This window comes from Gobio gobio (assembly GCF_949357685.1).
Source record: "Gobio gobio genome assembly, chromosome: 10".
NCBI classification, from domain to species: Eukaryota; Metazoa; Chordata; class Actinopteri; order Cypriniformes; family Gobionidae; genus Gobio; species Gobio gobio.
In genome coordinates this window covers 15836640-15862342 of record NC_137116.1, presented here as the reverse complement: position 1 = coordinate 15862342, position 25703 = coordinate 15836640, and the positions used below count along the sequence as shown (strand labels likewise).

General features: G+C 42.4%; 1 protein-coding gene across 1 annotated transcript in view; it reads right to left on the bottom strand.

Moving 5' to 3' along the window:
- Positions 1–25703, bottom strand: part of dmxl1 (Dmx like 1) — a 123416-nt gene that overhangs the window by 12572 nt on the left and 85141 nt on the right. Inside the window, exons 29-38 of the mRNA XM_079827542.1 lie at positions 22644–22765; positions 21083–21325; positions 19795–19970; positions 14442–14590; positions 14152–14237; positions 11691–11892; positions 11501–11618; positions 9678–9716; positions 5185–5271; positions 4993–5114 (exon numbers count right to left, since the gene is read on the bottom strand). Of these exons, the coding sequence (XP_079683668.1) occupies positions 4993–5114; positions 5185–5271; positions 9678–9716; positions 11501–11618; positions 11691–11892; positions 14152–14237; positions 14442–14590; positions 19795–19970; positions 21083–21325; positions 22644–22765 (1344 nt within the window). The remainder of the gene's footprint in view (positions 1–4992; positions 5115–5184; positions 5272–9677; positions 9717–11500; positions 11619–11690; positions 11893–14151; positions 14238–14441; positions 14591–19794; positions 19971–21082; positions 21326–22643; positions 22766–25703) is intronic.

Genomic DNA, 25703 nt, shown 5'->3' with positions numbered 1-25703 from the left:
CAGCTCTATAACGGGTTTACTGCGTCATTAATCTGTGTTTAAAATGAATTCGATTTAAAAATAAAACAAATCCTTTAAACTTTGCTTCATTTAATCCTTATTGGTGCAGCTCACCCTGTAGTGTTTTTCACGTTAAGCGTTTTAAAAACGTCTGTTCTCAGTGATTGAAACACTGCAGCAGGAGCTGAATATGGATCATAAGTGCCCAAAACGTGCATCTTGTTCACATATTTTTGTTTTAAGATGGAAATTTGACAGTTCTATGGCGATTTTGCCCTCCAAGGCTCCGCGAAAACTATGCATGGATCAATCGCGTTTACAGTTTTAAACAGTATTTGCGCCGCAAAATACGCCGTTGCAATAACAAACGTCTATTCGTGTGTGTGTGTGTGTGTTGGCGTGTTGAAGGCGTGTATCTGTGTGTGTTGGCGTGTTGTAGGCGTGTATCCGTGTGTGTGTTGGCGTGTTGTAGGCGTGTATCCGTGTGTGTGTGTTGGCGTGTTGTAGGCGTGTATCCGTGTGTGTGTGTTGACGTGTTGAAGGCGTCTATTCGTGTGTGTGTGTTGGCGTGTTGAAGGCGTCTATCCGTGTGTGTGTGTTGGCGTGTTGAAGGCGTGTATCTGTGTGTGTGTGTGTTGGCATATTGAAGGCGTGTATCTGTGTGTGTGTTGGCGTGTTGCGGGTGTTTATCCGTGTGTGTGTTGGCGTGTATCTGTGTGTGTGTTGACGTGTTGAAGGCCTGTATCCGTGTGTGTGTTGGCGTGTTGCGTGTGTGTATCCGTGTGTGTGTGTTGGCGTGTATCTGTGTGTGTGTTGGCGTGTTGAAGGCGTGTATCTGTGTGTGTTGACGTGTTGAAGGCGTCTATCAGTGTGTGTGTGTGTTGGCGTGTTGAAGGCGTCTATCCGTGTGTGTGTTGGCGTGTTGAAGGCGTGTATCCGTGTGTGTGTGTTGACGTGTTGAAGGCGTCTATCCGTGTGTGTGTGTTGGCGTGTTGAAGGCGTCTATCCGTGTGTGTGTGTTGGCGTGTTGAAGGCGTGTATCCGTGTGTGTGTTGACGTGTTGAAGGCGTCTATCCGTGTGTGTGTGTTGGCGTGTATCCGCGTGTGTGTTGACGTGTTGAAGGCGTCTATCCGTGTGTGTGTGTTGGCGTGTATCCGCGTGTATGTTGACGTGTTGAAGGCGTCTATCCGTGTGTGTGTGTGTTGGCGTGTTGAAGACGTCTATCCGTGTGTGTGTGTTGACGTGTTGAAGGCGTCTATCCGTGTGTGTGTGTGTGTGTGTGTGTGTTGGCGTGTTGAAGGCGTCTATCCGTGTGTGTGTGTGTGTGTGTGTGTGTTGGCGTGTTGAAGGCGTGTATCCGTGTGTGTGTGTTGGCGTGTTGAAGGCGTCTATCCGTGTACGTGTGTTGGCGTGTTGAAGGCGTGTATCCGTGTGTGTGTGTTGACGTGTTGAAGGCGTCTATTCGTGTGTGTTGGCGTGTTGAAGGCGTGTATCTGTGTGTGTGTTGGCGTGTTGTAGGCGTGTATCCGTGTGTGTGTTGGCGTGTTGTAAGCGTGTATCCGTGTGTGTGTGTGTGTGTTGGCGTGATGTAGGCGTGTATCCGTGTGTGTGTTGGCGTGTTGTAGGCGTGTATCCGTGTGTGTGTGTTGTAGGCGTGTATCCGTGTGTGTGTGTTGTAGGCGTGTATCCGTGTGTGTGTGTTGGCGTGATGTAGGCGTGTATCCGTGTGTGTGTTGGCGTGTTGTAGGCGTGTATCCGTGTGTGTGTGTGTTGACGTGTTGAAGGCGTCTATCCGTGTGTGTGTGTGTGTTGGCGTGTTGAAGGCGTGTATCTGTGTGTGTTGTATATTGAAGGCGTGTATCTGTGTGTGTGTTGGCGTGTTGTAGGCGTGTATCTGTGTGTGTGTGTTGGCATATTGAAGGCGTGTATCTGTGTGTGTGTTGGCGTGTTGTAGGCGTGTATCTGTGTGTGTGTGTTGGCGTGTTGTAGGCGTGTATCCGTGTGTGTGTGTTGGCGTGTTGAAGGCGTGTATCTGTGTGTGTGTGTGTTGGCATATTGAAGGCGTGTATCTGTGTGTGTGTGTTGGCGTGTTGAAGGCGTGTATCCGTGTATTATTTACAGCGTTTTGCTTATAGTATAATAAACCACTCCTACTGATTTCCACAGCCAGTAAGTTTGAACTGTTCTCACCCAATCAATGATGAACTGAGTCAGACCAGACAAATTCAGCACGGATCATTTTAGTCAAAGGAGTGCCTATATGAACTAAAGGGTGTATTTATCTACAATAGCCTATACTTTTTGGGTATTTTCACCTCTACTAAGCATATTAATTAAAGATCTCACCTCTTTATCATAGCCTACTTTAATGTAATTGCTAAGATTTCCTGTTCAGCAATTATACCTACATTCAACTTATTACACATTTACTTTTCACGTTAGTAGCCTAATAACTGGACAAAAGCTTTGAGTAATGTTTCCAAAATGAGAAATCGTCCCTAATATAACAAACAGTGTTTAAAAGCGGCGCGGCATGTGCTCACTAACGGTGGAGTCGTTTATTTTACTATAAACGGAACGATCGAAAGGGCAAAATATTTTATATTACAATACGATATATTGGATATAACGAAATGTTACAATGTTATTTAAACTATATAATCAATGTAATATGAAACAAATGTAAGTAAAAAATCAGAACACTGTTTAATCCCGGAAGGAGAAGCTTATTCAGGGTTTCACCAAGTCAAATTTACCACTTTTTGAGACCATTATGAATGAAATTTAAGACCTATAAAGGAAATGCAGTCACGAATTTACTTGCAAAGTAAATTAATTTATTAAAATTGAACAAATCGATAAACTTGCACTTCCTCAGAGCTCAATCCCACCAGGATTTCGTAACTTTTTTTTTTGTGGTGATTTTTGAGATCAAAATGACTGATTTTGTGATGGTAATTTCCAGAAATTATCATTTGCATTTCTTTTTTTTCATAATTAGGACACCATATTTACCATATTACGTATTATGTTAAATGCACAATAGCTACACATGACAATAATAAAAAACGAAATACATAAATCTTGTTTATTTTGGTTTAAAAATAATGCATCTCAAAAAAAAGCATGTTGATTTTTTATTATATTTAGTAATCGCAGAAACACTGGAGGACTATTAGCTGAAGAATAAAATCAGTTCTATGTGTCTGTGGTACAATCCGAAAGAGACTCCAATAACACCAAAGCTGATTGGCTGCAATATAAGCGGCATATTGGTCTCATTTGTAGTCGTATTACAGCGAATTATATTTGGACTACTTAAACATTCTAAAGTGCGGCGGGATTTCAATGAGCATTAGAGGTAACGTTACATGGACGTAGGAAAATTAAGACCTGTTTAAAATGATTTAAGACCTGGAACAGAATACTTCAGGGAATTTAAGACTTTTTAAGGCCTAAAATTTTGATTTTGAAATTCTTTTTAAGACGCCGCGGAAACCCTGTTATTATACCAACAAACCTGCCACGTTTTTTAGAAATGGCCAACAGTAGGCCTATATTCGTCTGATATTTTCCAAATCTTAAAACACAAATTCATAGGGCATTATATTGGATTTCTCTATAGGATCTAGATGGAAATGTTCCGTGTTAAGCCAAAGCACATATTTTAAGGGTTAGTTCACCCAAAAAAGTAAATTGTGTCATTAATGACTGAGCCTCATGTGGTTGGACACCCGTCAGACCTCCGTTCATCTTCAGACACAAATGAAGATATTTTAGTGTAAATCTGATGCTCTGAAAGGCCTCCATTGGCTCAACTTTACACTCTCAAGACCCTTAAAAGACACTAAAGACTAAAGTTACAAAGTCCATCTCACTACAGCGGCTCTACAATAACTTTATGAAGACGAGAATAGTTTCTGTGCGCAAAAAAACCCTAAATAACGACTTATATAGTGATGACGATTTCAAAACACGGCCTCATGAAGCTTCGAAGCGTTATGAATCAGTGAGTCGATTCAGCGGTTCAGAGTGTTATGAATCAGTGAGTCGATTCAGCGGTTCACAGCGTTATGAATCAGTGAGTCGATTCATGATTCGGATTGTGTGTCAAACCGCCAAACTGCTGAAATTTGGCGATCCAAACTGCTGAATCGACTCACTGATTCATAACGCTCTGAACCGCTGAATCGACTCACTGATTCATAACGCTCTGAACCGCTGATTCGACTCACTGATTCATAACGCTCTGAACTGCTGAATCGACTCACTGATTCATAAAACTCTGAACCGCTGAGTCGACTCACTGATTCATAACGCTCTGAACCGCTGAATCGACTCACTGATTCATAACGCTCTGAACCGCTGAATCGACTCACTGATTCATAACACTCTGAACCGCTGAATCGACTCACTGATTCATAACGCTCTGAACCGCTGAATCGACTCACTGATTCATAACACTCTGAACCGCTGAATCGACTCACTGATTCATAACGCTCTGAACCGCTGAATCGACTCACTGACTCATAACGCTCCAAACCGCTGAATCGACTCACTGATTCATAACGCTTCGAAGCTTCATGAGGCCGTGTTTTGAAATCGTCATCACTATATAAGTCGTTATTTAGGGTTTTTTTGCGCACAGAAACTATTCTCGTCTTCATAAAGTTATTGTAGAGCCGCTGTAGTGAGATGGACTTTGTAACTTTAGTCTTTAGTGTCTTTTAAGGGTCTTGAGAGTGTAAAGTTGAGCCAATGGAGGCCTTTCAGAGCATCAGATTTACACTAAAATATCTTCATTTGTGTCTGAAGATGAACGGAGGTCTGACGGGTGTCCAACCACATGAGGCTCAGTCATTAATGACACAATTTACATTTTTGGCTGAACTAACCCTTTAAAAAATGCCTGTTCGTTGTCAAAATAAAATAATTCTGAGCCATTTGGCTTGCCATATCCATCGCCCACGATGACTGCACGCAACTCTCACCCTTTGACCTCCGCCTCCGCCTCGTCGTCGATCCAGGTCAGCACCTGAGTGGCGAGGATGGAGGACACGTCCAGCTCTTGGATGTCGTGGGTGGAGGCGATCACTAAACAGTTGCGATTGGCCTGGAAGACGGAGAGAGGTGAGTTAAATCCGGCCCAGATCTCACCCAAACCCACCGTCCCGCCACCGCACCTTATTGATGGCGAACGCCGTGATGATGTCAGACTCCTTGTGGATGATGCGAGCCTTTCCTCCCGGGTATCCCAGATCCGCCTCGATCTGCGGGAGAAGCCAGAGCATCAGGAAGCTCATCTGTTCAAATGATCCCATCATGCACTAGAGCTCATGCTTTCAATGCACTCGGATAAACAACAACATGACGTTCTCCCGCTGATCAGATCTGAACGTGCGTTTGCATTGAATTGTGGGGGATCGGCACTTTCCGAGGAGTGGCCGTGTTGCATAAACAGCTTCGACTAGTCTTACAATTTAGTCAAAAATTGACATAAAAAACATAAATTGGTCTAATTTGAATCTGAAAAGCAAGACTGATGAACCCTTGACTGCAACAAACACACACACACACACACACTCGTCTTCTAGAGTTTACATTCTCAGCCCGAGCCCGAACTTGACCCGACCCGACGCCGATGCGATTCGCGCGAGTGATTTACATGTTAAGTCAATGCAGAGACGCGAAATGGCATTCTGCGGCGCGATTCACGCGATTGAGGTGGCGCGAAAGACGCGAATTAAGCGTTTTGAACGCGCGAATCGCTCAAGTTGAAAAATCTGAACTTTGGCGGATATTTCGTTAACCAATCAGGAGCTTGCCCTAGTAATGACAACAATGAGGAGAAAATCTGTATATTAATATCTGCTTCAGACAATATGATTATCACTGTGATAACATTAAATGACATGAAACACAACCCAGTCTCTTTTTGTTAAATGCTAGTTTATGTTTGATCAATAATACAAAAGTATAAGTAAAAGGTATAATAAGCTACACATGAAATAAAGCAAACAATGCAGTCAAACATTCACAGTCAGTGCTAGTCGGCTAACGTTACAACTGCAACGTACAGTTATAGCCTAAAAATATAAAGTAATGAAACTTCTCTTTGCCTTCAGTCTAAACGATTCGCCAGGGAACAAATTATAGATCCATGAGAGCAAAGATCGGCCGTTACAAGACGAATTATATCTGGAGCCGCCACAGAGACATCAGAGCCAGCGGCAGAAGAACTGGCTGAGGAAAGGCTGATCTCACCGGGTTAATGAGCGCCGCTGATCCACTGGAGCTCACACACACACACACACACACACACACACACACACACACACACACACACACACACACACACACACACACACACACACACCAGATCACATGTTCAAATAGGCACTCTTTATATAAATAAACCACACATTTGAGCTTTAAACTACTACATTATCGACTGAAAAAGTCTTAAAACTATGTTTTGTCACACATTAACAGTAGATTTTAACAAAAAAAAAGACGTGTAAACAAAGCCCATGTCAGACATTTCTCAACGAGACGAGCTGCTGGCAGAAGCTCCGCCCATGAGGAGAATCACGTCTGTTGTGAAGCGAATGTCACGCGCGATTGAAGCGAGTAAACTCAAAGTGTTCACGCGTCCACCTTCGCGCGAATCGCGTCCGGTGTGAACGGCACATAAGAAACAAATGTGTTGCACAAGTCAGGATTAGTGTAAGGATGTGTGTAAAATAGGGATGCAACACTACAGTTAGTCAACGGTTCAATACACACCTCGGTTTTTAACCACAGGGTTCGGTTCTGATGACTTGTCACATCAGTTTTTCGTAATTCTATTCTTAAGCGACAGGAACAGCAAGAGGTTAAGGAGAAAAAAAGACTATTTTTTTATTGCAATACTCTTTCTATTATTCACTGCGCACTTTTCGTTTCTAATCGTTTCGTTTAAAAGTGGACATTTCAAGCTTTCTATACACACATTCCTCATGTCTGTGAGGCTGAGTTTGGGTTTATTTATGAGACAAGAGCAATCCGGCGCCTCCATGTCATGATTATTGTCTGCTGTTATTTATTAAATCCAGGCGATTGGCTGATGAAACATTGATTACAATTAAGATTAAATTCATACAAAACGAACTTCACTTCAAAGAAAGGCTTTCTACAAAACAAAACATAATGAAGTGTTCAGAATCATTTCTGACTGACTCGCATCTTTGCAATTTTCATAATCAATATAGCCGAGATGAAATAAAAAATAAATAACATTGTAATATTTAAACATAAATATGAAACAAAACATAGTTTAATGGCTACAGTACAGATAGATGTCATGTGTGCGTGGGATAGAGCGAGGGTTGCTTGAGCGATGAGGGTTCATTGATCTGAGCGCTCTCCTCAGAACGCCCACATATTAAAAATGGGCGGGTTTAAATCGGGCTCATAATTCACGCTTCGCCGCAAGTTTGATTGACAGGCGGTCTGACCAACCACATCGCGGAATCTTCCGTTTTGTCCAACAGCAGTCAGGAGAGTTAGTAGATTAACATCGGTGGACTTGAACTTGGTAAAACAGTGTGTACTGACGTCTCTCCGCGGTTGAAACAACATTTCTTTTAGAGTTCATTCATGTTTATTTCGTGCTTATCGATGAACTACAAGGAAGAGATCATCGGTTCACGAGCAGCTTTAACTGAGGCGCTACAGCGATCACCACACATTAAAGAGACACAAAGTTTACATTTCTTATCATTTCAAAGTTTAGACTTTGTTTCATATCAAAAGTAACTTGCTCTGTCCTGTGTGTCGGCGTGTTGTGCTCTGCGATGTATTTTCTCTAAGTGAGAACGTGTGTGTGGTGTGAGAGTGCGACTTATCGGACATAGCAACAGTAACTAAAGGGGGCGGGTCTTTGCGAACGGCCAATTAGAGTTAATGTGTCGGGTCAGGTCGGGCTTGATTTCTTTGGGCCCGATCGTCTTCTCAGACGCTGACATTCATCATTTGACAGCTTTTTACACACAAGTTCATTATTAAAAATTCAACAGTAAAGCCAAATAAAATGGACTGAAAACTGCCTGTGGAATATTATAGTCAGGGCTCTGAACCGGTTCAAGGAACCAAAACGAAAACCGGAAATGAACGAAATTTGAAGAGGAACAAAAACGAAAAAGAAATCAAAATCAATTTGAATCGTTCTGAACAGAAAAGTTAATTTGAAATGGCCATTAACCGGTTAATAAGGTTATTTTATCGTTCTCTTTAATATTGTAATTTGGCAGTGGCCAATCAGGAATAGAGAAGTCCAGCATGTGATGTGAGTAAATGTCATCTGTGAATCTACCGTCAGTGTGAGCGCATTTACACGCCTCAAGCACATTTCTCTCCCCGCTGAGCTCATCAATGAAAGCGCAGGTATTGGAGGATGTTCTCTTCATATGTTTAAATAAGCAGAACAGACTTTAAGCTCAAATAGTCTGATTTAGGCTAGTGTGCGGATTCAGTTTAAGCCTGTCCAAGTAGTTTACAAGCATCTGTCAAACATTCCTATAGTCTTTCAGATGGCCAATACAGCTCAATGTTTTCTATATAGACGAATGATGCTTCGTATTAAATGGTGTTATATTGCATTAAATGATCAAGCTTTATCAGCTGACTGAGTTTGATTATGGGATGCAGTGTTTGCTTTGAAATTAGCAGCATTAAAAGAGCAATGGTTATCCAGTTTATTGATCTTATTCATGCAATTTTTAAAACAAGTCGTGTTGAAAAAAAAGTGAAGTACAAAGAATGTTCTCCCTCTTCTGAAAAGATTAGGCATATAGAGCCACTTTCAGCTCCATTAAAACAGGCCAATATTTGTCCCGCTGTTTATGCTGTAATTAATGCATGTATTTCTGTTGTGCTTTTAAAAATGTTATGAAAAAAATATTCAAGTTTAATTACCATGCGTTATATTATTATTGAGTGAAAATGAGTCTTTATTTACACATATTTGTTTAAAGTATAGGCTAAATTAAAATAATGTTATTAACCGTTATTTTTTCAAATCAAACCGTTTTCGGAACAGTAATGTTTAATGAGGAACGCAAAAACGGAAACGTTAAAATATCGATTCTGCTCGGAGTGAACCCATTGATAATCCGTTTTTAAGCCCTGATTATAGGTCTGGAAGATGAATATAGATGACTGAATTTTTAATAATGAAAATGAAATAACTGCTAGCTGGTCAAAGTGGATTGTAAGACTTAAAGGGACAGTTCACCCCAAAATGAAGATTAGCCCATGATTTACTCACCCTAATCTTCATTTTGGGGTGAACTGTCCCTTTAGGTTGTGTCCCAAATGACGCACTACACACTCTCTCATCTAGTGTGTGAGTTTTATAAGGAGATCATCAAGTTCTCAACGCTCCAAACGTAATTGTAGGGATACAATTCACACACTTTAGTAACAGTCGTAACGTGTTTATGCAACAGGAAGTGAAGCTGAAGGTCACGTGTCCCAGTGGTGACGTCTATCATTGTTTAATGTGTACGTTTCACCACAGGAAACAATCACTGCACATGTGACCAGCAGCCAGAAGTGAAGCAGAGCATCTTAAAGAGCCTTGATTACAGATCACATGACAGGATGAGGATGAGGATGAGGATGCTCTGTTAGATACCTGTGTGTGTGTGGACTCCAGCAGCGAACTGTCAGTCTCCTGATTCAAGAGTTACGATGAAACATGCAGGTCAATCACAGGCGGTTAATCACACAATTATCACATGTACAACACAGATATTAATGACATCACAGACTCGGGTGATCGTTACACACACAATCAGAAGGGGTGAAATCAAGCAGCAGGCATTCTGGGTAAAACAGTCCTTCCAGAAAAATGCGGCTTTTTTGTGTGTGATTGTTGCGGGCAAAAATCCTTGATTATGCGGCACGTTTTCTTAAAAAATGCTATGGAAAATGCGGGATATTTATGCGATGAAATTGCGGGAACTTGCAAAAACTGCGGTTTGATGAAGAAGAGAGAAAAAGCTCTACATCACAGAAAGTGCTGCGAATATTTCAGTTCTCATCTTGTTTTATTGAAGACCTTAATAAACACACGGCTCAAATCTACAAAACATTGAGTCAAACAAGTTCTGTAGCTTTACAAAAGGAATATGATACAACTTCTGAAAAAAATGAATAAATAACTTCCTGTTTTACAGAGGTAGCTTTACAAAACACAAATTTGAGTGCTTCCAATGCACAAAGTGCGATCTCTGAAAGGGTTAATTCAGCCAAAACTGTAAATTGTGTGATTAATGACTGAGCCTCATGTGGTTGGACACCCGTCAGACCTCCGTTCATCTTCAGACACAAATGAAGATATTTTAGTGTAAATCTGATGCTCTGAAAGGCCTCCATTGGCTCAACTTTACACTCTCAAGACCCTTAAAAGACACTAAAGACTAAAGTTACAAAGTCCATCTCACTACAGCGGCTCTACAATAACTTTATGAAGACGAGAATAGTTTCTGTGCGCAAAAAAACCCTAAATAACGACTTATATAGTGATGACGATTTCAAAACACGGCCTCATGAAGCTTCGAAGCGTTATGAATCAGTGAGTCGATTCAGCGGTTTGGAGCATTATGAATCAGTGAGTCGATTCAGCGGTTTGGAGCGTTATGAATCAGTGAGTCGATTCAGCGGTTCAGAGCGTTATGAATCAGTGAGTCGATTCAGCGGTTCAGAGCGTTATGAATCAGTGAGTCGATTCAGCGGTTTGGAGCATTATGAATCAGTGAGACGATTCAGCGGTTTGGAGCAATATGAATCAGTGAGACGATTCAGCGGTTCGGAGCATTATGAATCAGTGAGTCGATTCAGCGGTTCGGAGCATTATGAATCAGTGAGTCGATTCAGCGGTTTGGAGCATTATGAATCAGTGAGTCGATTCAGCGGTTCGGAGCATTATGAATCAGTGAGTCGATTCAGCGGTTTGGAGCATTATGAATCAGTGAGACGATTCAGCGGTTTGGAGCGTTATGAATCAGTGAGTCGATTCAGCGGTTTGGAGCATTATGAATCAGTGAGTCGATTCAGCGGTTTGGAGCGTTATGAATCAGTGAGACGATTCAGCGGTTTGGAGCGTTATGAATCAGTGAGTCGATTCATGATTCGGATTGCGTGTCAAAACGCTGAAATACGTGACTTTGGCGATCCAAACCACTGAATCGACTCACTGATTCATAACGCTCTGAAGCTTCATGATGCTGTGTTTTGAAATCGGTCAACACATCGGGAAACTGCTTTGCTTTGGTCTTTTTGCAACGAAAATGCGGGGATTATGAAATCATGCTAGCCCGTATATTTTGCACGCGGAAATAGGCAATTTACGCGGCGAAAGTGCGGCGTATTTGAAAAAATGCGGACTTTGGCTGATTATGCGATCGCATAATGCCGTTTTTCTTGAGGGACTGATAGAAGAGCGCGCACAAATACCTCGTTCAGATCGCGTTTCTTGGTGAAGATGTTCCGTATGAAGGTCTCCTGGACCTCCTCCTGCTTGACCAGAAACTGCCAGAGCCGCTTCACGGGCAGAGCCGACCGCCGGCGCGACCTGAGGGCGAACGACACGGATCACGCTCAGAATACGCCACACGCCACACGCGTGATCTGCGGCGGCACATACCTGAAGGGCGTGTTGGAGGGCTCGAACAGGGCCTTGTGGCGCAGGAGGGCCGGTCCCGAAGACACGCCCTCGTCCAGCTGCGGCGAGGAGATGAACTTCGACGGAGGACCTCCGAAGATCTCCAGCCTCTTGAGGAGCAGCTGCTCCCATCGCTGAAGGGTCTTCAGAGCGGCGTGACAGAGCGGCGAGCACACGGGCAGATCTGACCACACACACACACACACACACAATCAGATTAAACGGGTTAATGAGCGCTGAGTGCCCGGTGATCGCCTGGAGCTCACAACTCCAAAAACACAAGTTTTTTTTTTTAAATAGGCGCTCTCTTTATAAACAAACCACAGATTTGAGCTTTAAACTACATTCTCACCTGAAAAAGTCTTAAAACTACCTTTTGTGACACAATAGTAGTACAACCCCAAATCAGAAAAAGTTGGGACAGTATGGAAAACGCAAATAAAAAAAAAGAAGTGATTTCTAAATTTACTTTGACTTGTATTTCATTGCAGACAATATGAACACAAAATATGTCATGTTTTGTCTGGTCAACTTCATGTCATTTGTAAATGTGCATCCTTTCCTGTCATTCAGACCTGCAACACATTTCAAAAAAAAGTTGGGACAGTAAAGCATTTACCACTTTGTAATGTTGCCATTCCTTTTCACAACACTTAAGACGTTTAGGGACTGAAGACACCAAGTGATGAAGTGTTTCAGGTGTAATTTTGTCCCATTCTTCCTGCAAACAAGTCTTAAGGTGGGCAACAGTTCGGGCTCTTCCACACATTCTCTATTGGAGACCATGACAGACCCTGGCTTTTGGACTTGTTGCTGGTAACAGTCTGGATGATCCTTTTCTTCTTTGGTCCGGAGCACACGGCGTCCATTCCTCCCAAAAAATACCTGAAATACTGATTGATCTGACCACAGTACACGTTTCCACTGTGTGATGGTCCATCCCAGATGCCTCGAGCCCAGAGAAGTCGACGGCGCTTCTGGACACTGTTAACATAGGGCTTCCTTTTGGCACAGTACAGTTTGAACTGGCATTTGTGGATGTAACTACGTATTGTGGTGCTTGACAAAGGTTTGCCAAAGTATTCCTGAGCCCATGTGGTGATATGGCTTCTAGATGAATGACGATTCTTGATGCAGTGCCGCCTGAGGGATCGGAGATCACGGTTGTTCAGCTTAGGCTTGCGCCCTTGTCCTTTACGCACTGAAATTCCTCCAGATTCCTTGAATCTTTTAATTATGTTATGCACTGTTGAATGTGAAATATCCAAATCTCTTCCTATCTTTCTTTGAGGAACATTGTTTTTAAACATTTCAATAATTTTCTCACGTATTTGTTGGCAAACTGGCGATCCTCGGCCCATCTTTGCTCCTAAAGGATTAGACCTTTCTTGGATGCTGCTTTTGTACCAAATCATAATTACAATCACCTGTTGACATCACCTGTTTCAAATCACATCATTATTTAACCATTTTACCTCATTACTAGCCCTAAATTGCTCCTGTCCCAACTTTTTTTGAAATGTGTTGCAGGTCTGAATGACAGGAAAGGATGCGTATTTACAAATGACATGAAGTTGACCAGACAAAACATGAAATATTTTGTGTTTATATTGTCTGCAATGAAATACAAGTCAAAGTAAATTTAGAAATCACTACTTTTTTTATTTATTTGCGTTTTCCATACTGTCCAAACTTTTTCTGATTTGGGGTTGTATTTTTAAATTATGCGAGGTTTCTCATCGTCACTTCACCATGTGACAGCAGTGAGCAGGCTCCTGATTGGTTAACGCGGCGTGAATTGACGACAAAGTTAAAATTTTTCAACTCGGGCGTCAGACGCGAATTCGCTTCAAACGCGTGAATGCACAAAGAGCACCACTCGCGCAAGACGCTCAATTTGCGTCAAATTCGGGTCATTCACGCGAACTGGACGCGCGGATGAGGTGGAAACGTGTCCATCGCACCGCAGGACCTCCAGACGCACGTTAAAGGGATAGTTCACCCAAAAATGAAAATTAGCCCATAATTTACTCACCCTCAAGTCATCCGAGGTGTGTATGACATTCTTCTCTCAGACGATTCTCATTTTATTTCATTTGGAAGCTTTCCAAATCCGCCTATCTTTTTTTATTTTATCCTGGCTTGATAACATGCATGTCTCCTCCATCACTATTCAATTAAATTCAAATCTAATTTAATTGTATAGCGCTTTCACGATACATATCGTTTCACAGCAGCTTCAAAGAAAATGCATCTACATTACAATTTAAATTGATTTGTACATGTTATGCATTTCAGAAATGCACATATACAAAGCACACAGATTAGCTAACGATCTATTATTAATCAATGTAATAACTATGGCACAGAAATAAGAATTCATGTTGTTAATGAATAGCGTATATAGAGACTATACTATAAACATCATCATCAGTCTCGTTACCTAAGAGGTCATGACCTGCCGTGGGGTAGAAGGTCTTGAGGTTGAGCTGCACCATCTGCACCATGGCCAAGCGCATCAGACACCAGCTGCACAGGAACATCATCATCATCATCACCATCATCATCACCATCACCATCATCATCATCATCATCATCATCATCATCATCATCATCATCATCATCATCATCACCATCATCATCATCATCATCATCATCATCATCATCATCATCATCATCATCATCACCATCATCATCATCATCATCATCATCATCACATGACTCTCAGCTCACCTGTAAGAGTTACTGTTGGAATGTTCCACCAGTGGCGAGTTGGGATCAAAAGCATCATCTTCTTCGTCCTCATCATCATCCTCATCCTCACTGCCTTGGCTTTCCTCAGAATCGTATTCCACTCGGCTGGCGGATGGAGGCAGGTACGGCTTCACACACACACACACACACACACACACACACACACACACACACACACACACACACACACACAAACCAAACGCAAATAGAGCGTCACAATCTATCACGTCTAGTCTGACGCTTGAACATTTTGAATCCATTGGCGCGTTCACAGTGAATTGGACATGTGTATAAATCGAGCGAAATAGTTGCGCGTTCAAGGCGCTCCAGGAGAAATATGTCATAAAACACCACTCTGCCTCTTTTCATTTTCATTAAAAATATATATTATACATTAATAGCCACACACATGTGGTCCAGGCCACGCCTACATTATCTTCACTGCATGTGTATTTACACTGAGTGCAGAATTATTAGGCACGTTGATTTTCTGATCATATTTTTTTTCCAGACACATTTGACCAATTCCAAACCCCAGTAATCCTAATAACTACTATTAATTTAGTATTTAATAATGTATAAGTGATATATAATTGTTCATGAAGGCTGGAAATGAAAATCACCTTATATTCAGGTGTGCAGAATTATTAGGCATGTTTTCTTTTACAGATAAATTGAGCCAAAAAAGAGATTAAACTCAGACTGAAAGGTCAAAAATGATTAAATGCCCATGAGAAGGATGCAATTCTAATGCAATACTAGACATTGCAGTTAAGGCGTGACCATTGGACAGTGAAATGCTCGTTGGGTCAGCAGGGTCAGACAAAAACATGTGGAGGAGAAAAGACACCTGTTAACTGCAAAAGAATGAAGAATTAAGGTGAAGAATTAAGTGTAAACCATCAGGAACCCTTTAGTCTCCAGCGACTAGTGTTAGACCGATATATCGGGCCGATATTTGCGATTTTACGTGTATCGGCATCGACCGATACAAGGCTGCTGCGTTCGCCGTAGTGTTAATTTCGTCAGACGAGACGAGACTAAATATGTTCGTCAACGACCTTTTTTTCCATGACGAAGACGAGACGATGACGAGACTGCACCAATGTCCAAAAACACTGACTAAGACTAAATTAACATGCATTATTGTTGATGAAAAAGGACGAGACTAAAATGTTTTGCATAAAATAAAAAGTAAGATAAAATCTCTCTTCATTTTCGTCTACAATTGTCTCTACTTTTACATCATGAGATGAATATTCAGCTGTTCAAAATATTCAGAAAGAGTTCCCGCTGTTGCTGGAGTACAGGTCTCTCTCAGACTCCGCCTGTCATCTCGCGGCCGCGCGCGTGTGGTCACGGTTCCCGGAGCGCTCAACACCTCCAGCGCTGTGTCAGTGTATGTGAACGGCTTAAGCCGCGTAAGTTACACAACAGCTTCACTATACAGGTGTTTGCAGCAATTTTTGGTAAACCGTACAGCATAGTGTGCGTCAGCCACATTTACAGTATCATTTTATTATGGAGAGTGGTAGAGATCAACATTGTTAACATTAATATTAATGTTTTTCTTGTATTTAGCCCTCAGGTATTCCTTACTAATTAAGTCACACTTATACTCATTGATGGTCAAATGTGACCACACACCTTAACTATTTCAAAAATAAATAGCCTATATTTTAATTCAATAATATTTATTGAATATTTTGAGGAGATCTTTTGGTACTAAATACTATTTGTGCAATACTTATGGTCCATTAATGATCACTTAAAATATTTTTCTTCTAATATTTTTCTTATTTATATTACAATTAGTGTATTAATAAAGGTTAAAATAGAGAATTCCACTGCAAAGAGGCAAATTAGAGTCATTTTGTGGCTGGAAAAATAAAAAAATTCACTTGTAATGCCATTACCCACTGGGTGCCTGTATGGCTCTTTAATACATACACAGATCATAACTGCTTACTTATTTGTGAAATTTTGAAATGTTAATAATAGTGAATAGTAAAGAATGCAAGCAAATATAATATAACCCCAAAAAAGGGTAAAAAACATATTTTCCCTTATACTATGTACTACATATGAATTCATACTGAATCAAGATCGAACTCGATATTTGTGCCCATCGTCTCATAAGCTAATGCTGATCTACGCTGTAAATCCACCAGTTAGCTGTGGTGTTGTGGCACAAACATTATGCAGGTTATATGTAACTTATTTTGCCACAAAATATATTGAGTTTTCCTTTGACTAAAGCTAGACTAAAATGACTAGACTTTTGGTCGACTAAAACTTGACTAAGATACGTTGAGTTGTCTTTTGACTAAAACTAGACTAAAATGACTAGACTTTTGGTCGACTAAAACTTGACTAAGATACGTTGAGTTGTCTTTTGACTAAAACTAGACTAAAATGACGAGACTTTTAGTCGACTAAAACTTGACTAACAAAAAAAGATATGTGAATGACTAAATATGACTAAAACTAACAAGGACATTTGGCACAAGACTAAGACTAAGACTAAATTAAAAATAGGTGACAAAATTAACACTAGTTCGCCGATATTTTTTTCAAGAGATTAAGTTAAGTGCACCTAAGCATTAAATGACTAGGTTGTAAACAGTTTTAACTGAAGTATAGTGCAGTCAGTGTGCACTTTATTATGCTGCTCGCTTGTTGATACTGTGTGCAATAGTGTCATTATTTTATTTATGCTTAAATATTTATTTTCACCACTGAACTATTTTCTTGTTCTACCTCACCTGTTTTTACTATATGTTAAATATTGGTTTTTTTTTAGTTCAATAAATGTTCTTTTTTTAAATTTTAAATTGTTATCATCCTGATCATTGTGTCATTTTTATGTTGTAAATTGAGGGAGCAAAAGCAGTTTCGGCTCCAAATATCGGCTCGAGAAAATTGGCAGCCCGTATCGGCATCGGCATCGGCTGAGGAAAAAAATCGGCATCGGCACTAAAAAATCCATATCGGTCGATCCCTACCAGCGACACCACTTTCCAGAACTGCAACCAACCTACGAGTCTGCACAAAAAGCACCACTTGCGCAAGACGCCCATTTTGCGTCAAATTCGCGTCATTCGCGCAAACTGGATGAGCGGAAGAGGCGGAATCACGTCTATCGCGCCGCAGGACCTCCAGACGAGCATCAACGCACCTTTCCATTGACTTAAAGGGTTAGTTCACCCAAAAATGTAAATTGTGTCATTAATGACTGAGCCTCATGTGGTTGGACACCCGTCAGACCTCCGTTCATCTTCAGACACAAATGAAGATATTTTAGTGTAAAGCTGATGCTCTGAAAGGCCTCCATTGGCTCAACTTTACACTCTCAAGACCCTTAAAAGACACTAAAGACTAAAGTTACAAAGTCCATCTCACTACAGCGGCTCTACAATAACTTTATGAAGACAAGAATAGTTTCTGTGCGCAAAAAAACCCTAAATAACGACTTATATAGTGATGACGATTTCAAAACAAAGCATCATGAAGCTTCGAAGCGTTATGAATCACTGAGCCGAATGATGATTCGGATCGCGTGTCAAACCGCTAAACTGCTGAAATTTGGCGATTCAAACCGCTGAATCGACTCACTGATTCATAACGCTCCAAACCGCTGAATCGACTCACTGATTCATAACGCTTCGAAGCTTCATGAGGCTGTGTTTTGAAATCGTCATCACTATATAAGTCGTTATTTAGGGTTTTTTTGCGCACAGAAACTATTCTCGTCTTCATAAAGTTATTGTAGAGCCACTGTAGTGAGATGGACTTTGTAACTTTAGTCTTTAGTGTCTTTTAAGGGTCTTGAGAGTGTAAAGTTGAGCCAATGGAGGCCTTTCAGAGCATCAGCTTTACACTAAAATATCTTCATTTGTGTCTGAAGATGAACGGAGGTCTGACGGGTGTCCAACCACATGAGGCTCAGTCATTAACCCTCAGAGCCCTACGGCATCGCCCACGACGTCACACGGCACCTCCGATAAATATCTATATTACTTCATGAAACTTTTATCGATTTTCTTACCGTTTTTTCCAGCAGAAAGCTAACGAGCTAGCCATCACGGGGGTGTCTTTGGTGTCTTTGTAGCCTTTACAGAAGGTTTTCTATCCAGCCTGGAACATGTGCATCTTTTTGGAGTTGTTCAGCAATAAATCAAAACGCTTACATCCAAAATTTATCCACTTGATGTCCATAATTTATAAATTTTCCGTCATTTTTGCCGCTAGCGCGATGCTAGCTGCCATTTTGGATGAGGGTTTGACCAATGACAGGCTGATCCGTCATCCACGTTGGTGTGCGTCATTACGCATGAACCACAGCTCTATTATTGTGGAGAGAGAGAGACGCAGGGCTAGTGTTGAGGAGAGAGAGAGAGAGAGAGACGTGCTGCAGTTTTTAGTAGTTTTGTGGAGAAAGTTTGAGGAGAAAGTTTGAGGAGAAGTTCTTGATAGGAACTGTTTTGAGGCTTGGCACCAGTAAATATCCAAAATCCAAAGAGGCCAAAAGCGCCTGGACTTTTTTTTGAAAAATGTAAATAGTTTTGGTTCTGTATAAGTTATCATGTTTATTCCTGAGTTCCAGGACTCCAAAGACTTGAACAAACTGTTTTCCAGAGGAAATATGCTTAGCTTTTATTTATTTGTGTGTGTTTTCAATAAATATTTGAGTGATTCAATTTCCGTTTTATGTTTTCATTTGTCTTTATGGTCCCATAAATTATTTTACATTCAGGTGACATCAATGCAACACAAATATACTGACAGTGCAGCTTGTCTTGAAAAAAAAGATGTGTGTCAATTGTCTGTGCACAACAGGGTTGATGTTTTACAAGCTTTTTTAGTAAATAACACCAGGCGGAAAATTAATTGTAAAAATACCCTTAGGTCTTAAAGGGTTAATGACACAATTTACATTTTTGGGTGAACTAACCCTTTAACATTGAAATCACTCGCTCCTGTCGCTCTATTCGCGTTAGGTGTGAACGCAGCATTAAACATCATTATAATCTGTTAAGTGTCTACTTTTATTTGTGAACACTCACAATAAGACAAAATGTTGGACTTTTTTGCTAAATAAAAAAAATGATGCGCGATCTGCCGCCTCTCCCTCAAAGCTGACACGCTTCAGAAAATGAACTGTGACTTAGTGAATACTTGTCACACAAACATGAGACGCATGTCTAAAGAAACGAATGTCCGGTTTTGAATAAGGTAAATCAAATATTCTCTGTTTATGCAACTGAAAAAAGCACAAGTGTCAGAGCACATCTAAACTTCTAAAACTGTGCAGACACAAATAAACACGAACCTTTGCGATGAAATAATCCCAGATGCTGAGCTCAGGCGGCACGAAGCGCTCTTTCCAGGCGGATGTTCCCGGCTCCAGCTCGGGTCTGGGACTGAGCGGACTATCAGGAGCATCTCTGGAGCTGCTGCGGGATGAGCGCTGACGGAAACGCCACTGCTTCCGCTCCGCATCGTCAGCTGAACAAACACATCAGAAGCTTTAGTGAGAAGCACACCAGAAAACCACCAGAAAACCACCACAAAACCACCAGAAAACGCTTTTCAGAGGTGGACAGTAACGAAGCACATTTACTTGAGGACTGTACTTAAAGGGTTAGTTCAGCCAAAAATGTAAATTGTGTCATTAATGACTGAGCCTCATGTGGTTGGACACCCGTCAGACCTCCGTTCATCTTCAGACACAAATGAAGATATTTTAGTGTAAAGCTGATGCTGAGAAAGGCTTCAGATAGGCCTCCATTGGCATTCAGTACATTTACACTCACAAGACCCATAAAAGGCACTAAAAACGTCATTACAAAGTCCATCTCACCACAGTGACTCTACAATAATTTTACGATGCGACGACAATAGTTTTTGTGCGCAAAAAAAAATCAAAATAACGCCTTTATTCAGCTTGTTCTTGTCTTCCGTGTGTGTCTCCACGACGCATGCGTGAGAATATGAGCAGATCCGGCGTTCGGGAATCCATGAAATGCCACTTTAGCCCCATTTTGAGCTCTACAGCGAGACCTAAAGCACGATCAGTGTAGAATTCAACAGCTGAGATACGCACGTCTTCCTCTGCTTGAGAACAAATCACTTCTGGGTCATGTGTCCGAACGCCGGATCTGCTCATATTCTCACGCATGCGTCGTGGAGACACACACGGAAGACAAGAACAAGTTGGATAAAGGCGGTATTTTGATTTTTTTTTGCGCACAAAAACTATTGTCGTCGCATCGTAAAATTATTGTAGAGTCACTGTGGTGAGATGGACTTTGTAATGGCGTTTTTAGTGCCTTTTATGGGTCTTGTGAGTGTAAATGTACTGAATGCCAATGGAGGCCAATCTGAAGCCTTTCTCAGCATCAGATTTACACTAAAATATCTTCATTTGTGTCTGAAGATGAACGGAGGTCTGACGGGTGTCCAACCACATGAGGCTCAGTCATTAATGACACAATTTACATTTGTGGGTGAACTAACCCTTTAAATTAAACAAATAGAATTTTAGACATTTTTAGACTTTTTAAGACCCTGCGGGAACCCTGATAGGAGCTCTACAAAAGCAGAAGCTGCTGCAGGACCTGTGGGTGAGAGGGGCTTCTCCGGCACGGGCACGCGGGCGCCGCCGCCGAACACTGCCACCCAGAGCCTGGCGTTGAGCGGGTGAGCCACAGTGCGGAGGAGCTCGTGGGTGGAGTGAGTGGCCAGGCCATGGACGAACAGGCTGAGGAAGACGGCGGTCAGGATCTCACACAGCAGCACAGACAGACCGGGCTGGTTCTCATCTCCAGACGCACTCAGCAGCCGCATCAGGAAGCTCACACCTGCACACACACACACACACACACACACACACACACACACACACGTTGGGTTTTCATGTTTTATGGGGACATTCCATAGGCCTAATGGTTTTTATACCGTACAAACTGTATATTCTATCCCCTTACACTGCCCCTAAACCTACCCATCACACACACACACACACACTGCCCCTGCCCCTAAACCTACCCATCACACACACACACACACACACACACACACACACACACACACACACACACACACTGCCCCTACCCATCACAGGAGACATTCTGCATTTTTACATTTTCAAAAAACAACACTTAGTCTGATTTATAAAATGTTTTTCTCATGGGGACCAAAAATGTCCCCACAAGGACGAGGATTTCAGATATTGCCATCTTTGTGGGGACATGTGTGTCCCCATAACGTAGGGATTACCAGTCCACACACACACACACACACACACACACACACACACACACACACACACACACACACACACACACACACACACACACACACACACACACACAGGTCAGTCTAGAGCAGGGGTTTTCAAACTGCACTGCAAAAAATGCTTTTCTGACTTAGTATTTTTGTCTTGTTTTCAGTCCAAATATCTAAAAAATCTTACATTAAGAAGCATTTACTAGACAAGCAAAAGTGTTTGTCTTGTTCTGGGGGAAAATAACTCAAAATTAAGTGAGGTTTTGCCTAAAATAAGCAAATTAATCTGCCAATGGGGTAAGCAAAATAATGTTGTTTTCTGTTTGAATTAAGTTTATTTTGCTTACCCCATTGGCAGATTAATTTGCTTATTTTAAGCAAAAACTACCTTAATTTTGAGTTATTTTCCCCCAAAACAACACAAACACTTTTGCTTGTCTAGTAAATGCTTCTTAATGTAAGATTTTTTATATATCTGGACTGAAAACAAGACAAAAATACTAAGAAAGAAAAGCATTTTTTGCAGTGAATCCCCTTTATCTCGTTCACTGGGGTTGTAAGACAGTTTTCTTAACACACTACGTATTCTACTTGCATACATTTATTGTGAAAGTTGCTTATACAAATAATTTTTAATTGAAAATATTCTTCTTCGAGGTTATACATCCGACATTACTAGCCAATTTAAGTTGGGGAACAAATAATGTTGTGTTTATAATGTCACACTTACTGCTTATCTAACTGTTTAAATGATTTTCCATACATAAAAATAGATGGATTTTAGGAAGGGGGTCCCTCATAAAGGTTCATCATATTAGGCATCATAGAGTTTGAAAACGCCTGGTCTAGAGTCTCGTGATGGGGGTCAGAGGTCACAGAGAGGTGCTTTACCGGGCCACTGTGCAGGAGGAGTGTTGGGCAGGATGGCCTCCTCAATGCTGACGCTCCTCACTGGGGGCTGATGGGTAAGCAGGACGCTCTGGTAGCTGATGCCCGTGAACGGATTTATATGGCTGGTGAAAAACAGAAGATACAGATATTTATCGAGCAGTTATTATATGCATAAACAACTATATATAACTATAGTAGGATAAACTGCTGTACACAACATTGCCAAAAAAAGTAGTGTGTGTGAGATCAGGGCCCGTATTCATAAAGATTCTAAGAGTCCTCTCAGAAAACTCCTAATTTAGCTTAAAAACTTTTACGTAGGAGTCTTAGCTTAAGAGCTATTCGGGACCGATCTGAGAGCAACTCTGAGCAAGGAAAATACTAAAACTTTAATCTTAGTGAAGAGGCGGGGCTAACCCCGTTGCTACGAATGACACAGGCTTTTGAAGACTGTGATTAGTTGGTTGTCCAAAAAGGGGAAAAAAGGAGCGCTTTTAAGTATAGGGTCTATTCTAAGCCTTCACTTTGAAATTACAAGCGCAAATTGTCCTATTTTAGCGTTCTCTCTCACTCACACACACATTATACATGTTCTATACGGCACCAAAAATGGTTCTTGGCTCGTAATCATAGGGGAACCTTTTTAGTGCTATATAAGTTGCTACTGAAGTTGCACGAGCTGAAGTTGAGCGAGATGAAGTTGAGCGAGATGAAGTTGAGCGAGATGAAGTTGAGCAAGCTGAAGTTGAGCGAGATGAAGTTGAGCGAGCTGAAGTTGAGCGAGCTGAAGTTGCGCGAGCTGAAGTTGCGCAAGCTGAAGTTGCGCGAGCTGAAGTTGCGCGAGCTTAAGTTGTTGCGCGAGAGCTGAAGTTGAGAGAGCTGAAGTTGAGCGAGCTGAAGTTGCGCGAGCTGAAGTTGCGCGAGCTGAAGTTGAGCGAGCTGAAGTTGTGCGAGCTGAAGTTGAGCGAGCTGAAGTTGTGCGAGCTGAAGTTGTTGCGCGAGAGCTGAAGTTGAGAGAGCTGAAGTTGAGAGAGCTGAAGTTGAGCGAGCTGAAGTTGCGCGAGCTGAAGTTGCGCGAGCTGAAGTTGAGCGAGCTGAAGTTGAGCGAGCTGAAGTTGAGTGAGCTGAAGTTGAGCGAGCTGAAGTTGCGCGAGCTGAAGTTGCGCAAGCTGAAGTTGCGCGAGCTGAAGTTGCGCGAGCTTAAGTTGTTGCGCGAGAGCTGAAGTTGAGAGAGCTGAAGTTGAGCGAGCTGAAGTTGCGCGAGCTGAAGTTGCGCGAGCTGAAGTTGCGCGAGCTGAAGTTGAGCGAGCTGAAGTTGTGCGAGCTGAAGTTGAGCGAGCTGAAGTTGTGCGAGCTGAAGTTGTTGCGCGAGAGCTGAAGTTGAGCGAGCTGAAGTTGCGCGAGCTGAAGTTGCGCGAGCTGAAGTTGAGCGAGCTGAAGTTGAGCGAGCTGAAGTTGAGAGAGCTGAAGTTGAGCGAGCTGAAGTTGCGCGAGCTGAAGTTGAGCGAGCTGAAGTTGTTGCGCGAGAGCTGAAGTTGCGCGAGCTGAAGTTGAGAGAGCTGAAGTTGAGAGAGCTGAAGTTGCGCGAGCTGAAGTTGCGCGAGCTGAAGTTGAGCGAGCTGAAGTTGTTGCGCGAGAGCTGAAGTTGAGCGAGCTGAAGTTGAGCGAGCTGAAGTTGTTGCGCGAGAGCTGAAGTTGAGCGAGCTGAAGTTGAGAGAGCTGAAGTTGAGCGAGCTGAAGTTGCGCGAGCTGAAGTTGAGCGAGCTGAAGTTGTTGCGCGAGAGCTGAAGTTGAGCGAGCTGAAGTTGAGCGAGCTGAAGTTGTTGCGCGAGAGCTGAAGTTGAGCGAGCTGAAGTTGCGCGAGCTGAAGTTGAGAGAGCTGAAGTTGAGAGAGCTGAAGTTGAGCGAGCTGAAGTTGTTGCGCGAGAGCTGAAGTTGAGCGAGCTGAAGTTGAGAGAGCTGAAGTTGAGCGAGCTGAAGTTGCGCGAGCTGAAGTTGCGCGAGCTGAAGTTGAGAGAGCTGAAGTTGAGCGAGCTGAAGTTGCGCGAGCTGAAGTTGAGAGAGCTGAAGTTGAGCGAGCTGAAGTTGAGAGAGCTGAAGTTGAGCGAGCTGAAGTTGAGAGAGCTGAAGTTGAGAGAGCTGAAGTTGAGCGAGCTGAAGTTGAGCGAGCTGAAGTTGTGCGAGCTGAAGTTGAGAGAGCTGAAGTTGCGCGAGCTGAAGTTGAGAGAGCTGAAGTTGAGAGAGCTGAAGTTGAGAGAGCTGAAGTTGCGCGAGCTGAAGTTGAGCGAGCTGAAGTTGAGCGAGCTGAAGTTGTGCGAGCTGAAGTTGAGAGAGCTGAAGTTGCGCGAGCTGAAGTTGAGAGAGCTGAAGTTGAGAGAGCTGAAGTTGAGAGAGCTGAAGTTGCGCGAGCTGAAGTTGAGAGAGCTGAAGTTGAGAGAGCTGAAGTTGAGCGAGCTGAAGTTGTTGCGCGAGAGCTGAAGTTGCGCGAGCTGAAGTTGCGCGAGCTGAAGTTGAGAGAGCTGAAGTTGAGCGAGCTGAAGTTGCGCGAGCTGAAGTTGAGAGAGCTGAAGTTGAGCGAGCTGAAGTTGTTGCGCGAGAGCTGAAGTTGAGCGAGCTGAAGTTGAGAGAGCTGAAGTTGAGAGAGCTGAAGTTGCGCGAGCTGAAGTTGAGCGAGCTGAAGTTGCGCGAGCTGAAGTTGAGCGAGCTGAAGTTGAGAGAGCTGAAGTTGCGCGAGCTGAAGTTGAGCGAGCTGAAGTTGTTGCGCGAGAGCTGAAGTTGCGCGAGCTGAAGTTGCGCGAGCTGAAGTTGAGAGAGCTGAAGTTGAGCGAGCTGAAGTTGCGCGAGCTGAAGTTGCGCGAGCTGAAGTTGAGCGAGCTGAAGTTGAGCGAGCTGAAGTTGCGCGAGCTGAAGTTGAGAGAGCTGAAGTTGAGCGAGCTGAAGTTGAGAGAGCTGAAGTTGCGCGAGCTGAAGTTGCGCGAGCTGAAGTTGCGCGAGCTGAAGTTGTTGCGCGAGAGCTGAAGTTGAGAGAGCTGAAGTTGAGAGAGCTGAAGTTGCGCGAGC